The 8,212-nt window shown below is 63.0% G+C and overlaps 1 protein-coding gene across 1 annotated transcript; it reads left to right on the plus strand.

Moving 5' to 3' along the window:
* The first annotated feature begins 4,830 nt into the window (after positions 1-4,830).
* On the plus strand, positions 4,831-7,932 carry LOC140000355 (protein YIF1B-like). The gene is made up of 3 exons (XM_072030224.1): positions 4,831-4,937; positions 5,014-5,276; positions 6,607-7,932. Exons 1-3 carry the CDS (start codon positions 4,907-4,909, stop codon positions 6,637-6,639), a joined length of 327 nt encoding a protein of 108 aa, XP_071886325.1. The 5' UTR covers positions 4,831-4,906; the 3' UTR covers positions 6,640-7,932.
* The last annotated feature ends 280 nt before the right edge of the window (positions 7,933-8,212 follow it).

Genomic DNA, 8,212 nt, shown 5'->3' on the forward strand with positions numbered 1-8,212 from the left:
CCCGGCATAATCCCAGCCTGTTCCCATCCCAATCCCATCCCATCCCAAACCCCAGTCCCAGACCAAATCCCACCCCATCCCATCCCCAATCCCACTTTAATCCAACCCCCAATCCCACCCTAATCCAACCCCAAATCCTACCCCAATCCTACCCCAATCCTACCCCAAATCCCGATCCCATGCCCATTCCATACCCCCAATCCCAATCCCACCCCAATCCCATCCCCACCCCCCCCAATCCCATCTGCAACCCCTTCCCACCCCAGTCCGACCCCAAATCCAATCCCAATCCCACCCCAAATCCCAACTAAATCCCAATCCCGCCCCAAATCCCAACCAATCTCAGTCCCACCCCAAATCCCTTCCCATCCCAACACAAACCCATCCTAATCCCACCCCAATCCCATCCCAAATCTCACCCCAATCCCATCCGCAACCCCTCCCCACCCCAGTCTAACCCCAAATCCAATCCCAACCCCAATCCCACCCCAAATCCTACCCAATCCCAATCAAACCCCAATCCCACCCCAATCCCCCCTCAAATCCCCCCCAATCCCAATCCCACCCCAATCCCATCCCAATCCCCCACAATCCCAATCCCCACCAAAATCCCACCCCAATCCCATCCCCATCCCCCTCAATCCCACCCCAAAACCCACACAATCCCAATTCCACCCCACCCCAATCCCACCCCAATCCCATCCCAATCCCATCCCAATCCCCCTCAATCCCACCCCAATCCCCCCCAATCCCAATCCCACCCCAATCCCCCCCAACCCCCCCCCCAATCCCACCCCAAATCCCACCCCATTCCCCCCCCAATCTCCCCCAATCCCCCCAAAACCCCCCAATCCCACCCCAATCCCACCCCAAATCCCCCCCAACCCCCCTTAATCCCCCTCCCCGACCCCCCCTGACCCCCCCCCTTTTCCCCGCAGACCTCGACGAGTGCTCGGAGGCCGCCCTGTGCCGGGGGGGGCGCTGCCTCAACACCCCCGGCTCCTTCCGCTGCCTCTGCCCCCCCGGCTCTGTCCCGGCGCAGGGACCCCCCCGCTGCATCCCCGCGCGCCCCCCGGCCTGAGCCCCCCCCTCCCCATCCCGGGGGGGGGGCCCTGTATTTATTGTCTGTATATATCGGAGCTGGGGGGGGGGGGGGATGGAGAGACACTGGGGGGCACCGTCCGGCATCCCCCCCCCGCCCGCTGTGGGGTGAGGTGGGGGGGGGGCTCCTGGGGGTGCCCATGGGGGTGCCCGGCCCCCCGCTCCCTCCCCCCCCGTCCATGTGAGCCCCCCCTCACTTCCCCCCCAATTTTTACAGAATAAAGGTTTTCTATAAAATGAGCTGGGGGGGGGGGAGTTCTTTCATCCTAATAGGGTCGGGTGGGGGGGGGGCTGTGGTGTCACAGGGACTGGGACCCCAAATGGGACCCCCCCCTCATGAGTCTGGACCCCTCTACTTGGGACTGGGACCCCTCTATGGGTTTGGGACCCCCCCCAGTGGGACTGGGACCCCCCCCATGTATCTGCTCCCCCCCTCAATGTGTCTGCCCCCCCAATGGGACTGGGAGCCCCCCATGTGTCTGGGACCTCTCCATGGGTTTGGGGACCCCCCCCAATGGGATCAGGATCCCCACCCCAATGGTGCTGTGACCCCCCCCCCCCCATGGGTCTGTGACCCCCCAATGGGACCGGGAACCCCCCTATTGGACCTGGGACCCCCCCCATGTGTCTGGGACCCCCCCCATGTGTCTGGGACCCCCCCCCCATGCATCTGGGACCCCCAACCCCCCCCAGTGACCACAGCGAGCCCGTCGCGCTTCGAGCCCCCCGTTTATTGCCCCCCCTCGTCCAGCAGCCCCCCGTCCTCCTCGGGGGGGTCCGGGGGGGGGCGCAGCGCGGCGCTGACCCCGTGCAGCTCCAGCAGCTGCTGGAAGGCCGCCAGCAGCAGCAGCGCCGCCGTCACCCCCAGCAGCAGGTAGGCTGGGGGGGGGGGACACAGCGGTCAGAGACCCCCACCCCCCCGTGGAGACCCCCACCCCATGGAGAGATCCCCATGGAGACCCCCCCCCAATGAAGACCCAATCCGCCATGGTGACCCCATCCATGAAGACCCCGCCACCATGAAGACCCCACCCCAATGGAGACCCAACCACCATGGAGACCCCAACCATGAAGACCCCAACCACCATAAAGACACCACCAGAAAGACCCCACCCCAATGGAGACCCCAACCACGGAGACCCCAACCATGGAGAACCCAACCACCATAGAGACCCCAACCATGAAGTCCCCCAACCACGAAGACCCCAACCACGAAGACCCCAACCATGAAGACCCCACCCCAATGGAGACCGCGCCCCAGTGGAGACCCAACCACCATGGAGACCCCAACCATGGAGACCCAACCACCATAAAGACACCACCCCAATGGAGACCCCAACCACGAAGACCCCAACCACGAAGATCCCAACCATGAAGACCCCAACCATCTAAACCCCAACCATGGAGACCCCAACCATGAAGACCCCAACCATGAAGACCCCAACCATAAAGACCCCAACCATGAAGACCCCAACCATCTAAACCCCAACCACGGAGACCCCAACCATGGAGAACCCAACCACCATAGAGACCCCAACCATGAAGTCCCCCAACCACGAAGACCCCAACCACGAAGACCCCAACCATGAAGACCCCAACCATAAAGACCCCAACCATGAAGACCCCAACCATCTAAACCCCAACCATGGAGACCCCAACCATGAAGACCCCAACCATGAAGACCCCAACCATAAAGACCCCAACCATGAAGACCCCAACCACCATGGAGAACCCAACCATGAAGACCCCCAACCACGAAGATCCAACCACCATGAAGACCCCAACCATGAGGACCCCAACCACCTAAACCCCAACCATGGAGACACCAACCATGAAGACCCCAACCATGAAGACCCCACCACCATAAAGACCCCACCCCAATGAAGACCCCCCCCACCAAGAAGACCCCAACCACATAGCCCCAACCCCCACATAACCCCAACCCCAGATCCCCAAACCCCAACGCCCCCCACCCCAACGCCCCCCCCCAACCCCCCGCCCCCGCTCACCGGCCAAGGCCACCCGGTAGAGGTGGCGCGGGGGCTGCCCCTCCGGTGCCCCCGCCGCGTCCCCCAGCCCCACGGTGGTGACGGCCATGCCGCAGAAGAAGACGGCGTCCAAGAAGCTCCCGGAGCCCCCCAGGGCCCACAGGGCGGCGGCAGGCAGCAGCACGAAGCCCCCCGCCACCGCCACCGCCAGCAGCCCCAAATGGAGCCCGGCGGCCCCCCGGGGGCTCCAACCCCACCGCGTCCTCAGGTAGCGCCGGGGCCACCGGGTGACCGGCACCGAAAGCCACCGGGCCACCACCGCCAACGTCAACACCGTGAAGGGGACGCCCAGCGCCGCGTAGGCCAAGCAGAAGGCTTTGCCCCCCGGGGACAGGGGGGCCACGGGGCCGTAGCCTGGGGGGGGGGGGGAAATTTAGGGGGGGGACCCCCCCCGGTAAGTGAAAGGGGAGGGGGGACCCCTGGGGGTGGTGGGGGGAGGTTGGGGGCTTGGTGGTGATGGGGGTCCTGGGCGAACTGGGGGGCTCTGTGGGCTGGGGGGGTCCTGGTGGGGCTGGGGGGGGGCCTGGGGGTCCCAGTGCTAAAGGGGGTCCCAAAACCCATGGGGGTCCTGAGGTTCTCAGGGGGCTCGGTGCCTATGGGGGGCCATGGAGGGTCCTGGTGCCCACGGGGGTCCTGGTGTTCATGGGGGTCCCGGTGTTCTTGGGGGGGTCCCGGGGGGGCCTGGTGCTCAGAGGCGTCCTGGGGGAATTGGTGCTCATGGGGGTCCTGGGGTTCATGGGGGTCCCGGGGGTCTCAATGCCCTTGGGGGGGTCCTGGTGCCCATGGGGTTCTTTAGGAGGGTCCCAATTCGGAGGGGGGGTCCCGATTTGGGGGCGGGGGGGCTCCTTACCCACAGTGGTGAGCAGGGTGGTGGAGAAGAAGAAGGCGGAGGCCAGGTCCCACCGCGGGGTCCCGGAGGCGTTGAGGGTCCCGGGGGGGGTCCCGAGGGTCCACGCCCCCCCCTCCAGCACCCAGAGCCCCAGGGTGCCCAGCAGCAGCAGCCCCCCCTGGGCCACCGTGTGGCCTTGGGGACGTGGTGGCCATGGGGACATGGTGGATATGGGGACATGGTCATCCTGGGGACATGGTGGCCACGGAGACATGGTGGCCATGGGGATGTGGTGGCCATGGGGACATGGTGGCCTTGGGGACAAGATGGCCGCCGTGGCCAGGAAATGGCCACGACACCTCAGGGACAGCCCTAGGGCCACCACGGCCACCGTGTGGCCTTGGGGATGTGGTGGCCACGGAGATGTGGTGGCAACAGGGATGTGGTGGATCTGGGGACATGGTGGTCTTGGGGAAGTGGTAGCCCTGGGGACGTGGTGGCCTTGGGGACAAGATGGCCGCCGTGGCCAGGAAATGGCCACGACACCTCAGGGACAGCCCTAGGGCCACCACGGCCACCGTGTGGCCTTGGGGACGTGGTGGCCTTGGGGATAAGATGGCGCTGGGGACATGGTGGATATGGGGCCGTGGGGGCTATGGGGCCATGGGGGCTATGGGGACGTGGTGGCCCTGGGGACATGGTGGCCTTGGTGACGTCATGGCTTTGGTTGCCATCATGGCTTTGGTGACGTGGTGGCCTTGGTGACGTCATCACCTTGGTGGCACGGTGGCCTTGCTGACATCACACCCTTGCTGACGTCACGGCCCCGCGCGCCCGTCCCCATGGCAACCGCCACTTCCGGCCCCGCCCCGCCGCTCCGCCAACAGCTTCCTCCCGCGCTCCTCACGTGACCGGAAGCGGAAGCGCCATGGAGCCCCCGGGAGCGGCGGCGGGGCTCGGTGCGGACCCCCGGCGCCCCCCCCCTCCCCCGACCCCCCCCGACCCCCCCTCTCCTCTCCTCTCCTCTCCCCGCAGCCCCCAAGCGCCGCGGCCCGGGCCCGGCCCCTCCGCGGATGGCGGAGCCGCGGCCGCTCTTCGACGACACCAGCGGCGGGGCCGCCCCCCCCCCCCACGGCCCGGCCCGGGCCTACGGGGCCCCCCCGGCGGCCCCCCCGGCGTCCTCCGCATCCCGCCTGCCCCCCCCCGCCGCCGCCTTCCTGGCCGAGCCCGTGTCCAGCCTGGCCGCCGCCTACGGCAGCAGCTTGGCCAGCCAGGGCCGGGACATCGTGGACCGGAACGTGAGGAGCGGGATAAGGGGGGGTGGAGGGAGAATTGGGGGGGGTGGGGGGGGCGGCGGGGAGCTATAGGGGGCTGCGGGGGGCTACAGGGGGCTATATGGGGCTAGGGGGGCTATAGGGGGCTCTAGGGTGCTATGGGGGGCTATTGGGGGCTACGGGGGGCTATGGGTGGCTACGGGGGGCTGTACTCGGCTCTGGTGAGGCCGCACCTCGAGTACTGTGTTCAGTTTTGGGTCCCTCGCTACAAGAAGGACATGGAGGTGCTTGAGCGGGTCCAGAGAAGGGCGACGAAGCTGGTGAGGGGCCTGGAGAGCAAGTCCTATGAGGAGCGGCTGAGGGAGCTGGGCTTGTTCAGCCTGGAGAAGAGGAGGCTCAGGGGCGACCTTATCGCTCTTTACAGATACCTTAAAGGAGGCTGTAGTGAGGTGGGGGTTGGCCTGTTCTCCCACGTGCCTGATGACAGGATGAGGAGGAATGGGCTAAAGTTGCGCCAGGGGAGTTTTAGGTTGGATCTTAGGAAGAACTTCTTTACCGAAAGGGTTGTTAGACACTGGAACAGGCTGCCCAGGGAAGTGGTGGAGTCACCATCCCTGGAAGTCTTTAAAAGACGTTTAGATGTAGAGCTTAGGGATATGGTTTAGTGGGGACTGTTGGCGTTAGGTCAGAGGTTGGACTCGATGATCTTGAGGTCTCTTCCAACCTAGAAATTCTGTGATTCTGTGACTTATTGGCTCAGCTCTGGTCAGCAGAGGGGCCCTTAGCAAACATGGGGCAGCTTCCAGATCCTTCTCACAAAAGCCACTCCTATGGCCCCGTGCTACCAAAACCTTGCCAGGTAAAACCACTACAGGGAGGCGCATCTCATCTGGTGGTAGCAGGCCAGTGTCACATAGACCCTCCCATGATCAGCAAGCCCAAAGTTCTACCAGTTGCACCAGTCCCGAAGCTACGTGTTAATGTGATGAGTCTGCTTGTCAGCATCGATCCCCCCTATCGGAAGGACAGAGGCAAACACAACCTGTGCCCCTGATCCTTTAAGTAGTCGCCCCAAAGCCCTAAAGCCCCTTTTTTTACTAGGCATTAGTAACAAAAACTTGAACAAGGTGGAGATAAATTAACTTGGCTACAGCATTAAAGATGAGCTTTGCGCAGTGGTCAATTGCTGGCTGGCTTGAGGCGCGTGGCTGAGGGTCTCTAATGAATTGTACGACTGATTCGGGCGCGTGGACAGCGCATGTGGTTACGGGGAAAGTATATGTAGCAGAGAAAAATGGCAATAAAGGCCTTCTGCTCAAGAGGCATCGGGAGACCGTGTCTTTCATCCCTTCAGGTCTGCCCCCTTCCAACTCAGGATATTGTATGATTCCAAGTGTGGAACCCAGCATTTGGCCTTGAATGCCACGCAGCTGGATGCGGCCCGTTGATCCAGCCTGTCCAGATCCCCTTGCCCAGCTTGGTGTCGCCCACGAACTTACAGCGCCCGGTGGGGCCCATCCAGCCCAGGCACGTGTCACATGGGACCCTTGGTGACCTCCCTTGGTGACACCCCAGGGGTCCGCCTTATATGACTGCAGCTGTGGCTCGGACCCTCAGCGTCGGTGCACGGCAGTGACGGACAGGGCAGGAGCACTGGGCCTTCGAGGAGTCCCCGAGCATAGCCCACGCCTGCCCGAAGGAGCCTCCGTTTTCTATTTGAGAACTCTCCCACTCCAGAGGCTCCTTCTGAATCTGATGAGGAGGGAGGCATGCCCCCCAGGCAGCCCAGGCTGGCCTGGCAGGAGACCTGGTCTTCTGAGGGCAGCAACCGGCCAGCAGAGGACAGCTTGCTGGCAGAGGACAGCACCCCGGTAGAGGACATTTTGCCGGCAGAGGACAGAAGCCCAGCAGAGGACAGCTTGCTGTCAAAGGGCAGCAGCCCGGTAGAGGACAGCAGCCTGGCAGAGGACAGGAGACCAGCAGAGGACAGCTTAGTGGTAGAGAACAGAGGTTTGACAGAGGACAGCAAGAAGGAGTTGCAGTTGGTGGATCCCAGTGAGTCGTGAGTCCTCTCTGTACCCCTCCCTGCCACTGTAGGGGTGGACAAAAACACCACCTGAACTCCCACTCCATCCACTACCCGTCCCAGTCCCCTAAAGTCCCGCTCGATAGTCTTCAGGCTTCTATCTTCAGTAGTATCACTGCCGGCCTGGACTATCAAAAGACGATAGTAATCAGAGGGGAAAACCAGGTTGGGAAGCTTTCTGGCAACGTCCATGACCCTAGCCCCAGGGAGGCAGCAGACTTCCCTACGGGTAGGGTCAGGCTAACAAATAGGGCCCTCTGTTCCCCTCACAAGGAAGTTGCCTTCTCAGGGGAACACAGGGAACTTCTCAGGGTCCTTGGTGGCCTCCAAGTTAGCTCAGCGTCATGGCACCGAGTCACTGTGAAGGAGCTGCTGGAATAACGAGACAACAACCTAGTTCTATTAAAATATATATTGCTCTTTTGAGGACTGCTGCGGGGCTAGCGGCACCACAGCAGTGGAAATCTCCGTCCTGACATTGCCTTATGCCTTGACGTCAGGATCAGGGTGGTTTGAACTGCCAGGGAACAGACCATGGGTTCCGGGTCGTTCTCTGAAGGCCGGAGGACTGCAAAAGAAAGAAGAGCAGAGATGAAAACCCACTCCTTGCAGAGATCCCCAGGCATCCCCTGCAGAGCATGCCAGCCCCACTCGACTCTTCCCCAGGCCAGGAGGAGCAGGAGGGACAAAGGAATCCGTTGAAAGCTGCTGCTCAGCAATGTCCCAAATGCAGCCACCAGTCCTTCCCCACCTGCGCACCACAGGTCAAGTGGGGCACCTTCACAAGCTGGTTCCCTCACCACCTGCCTCCATCCCTTGGGAGGATTCACACACTCCAGGAATCTCCTGGACTCTTTCCTCTCGCTATTGTGCT

The sequence above is a fragment of the Anas platyrhynchos genome, chromosome 33 (genome assembly GCF_047663525.1).
Source record: "Anas platyrhynchos isolate ZD024472 breed Pekin duck chromosome 33, IASCAAS_PekinDuck_T2T, whole genome shotgun sequence".
NCBI classification, from domain to species: Eukaryota; Metazoa; Chordata; class Aves; order Anseriformes; family Anatidae; genus Anas; species Anas platyrhynchos.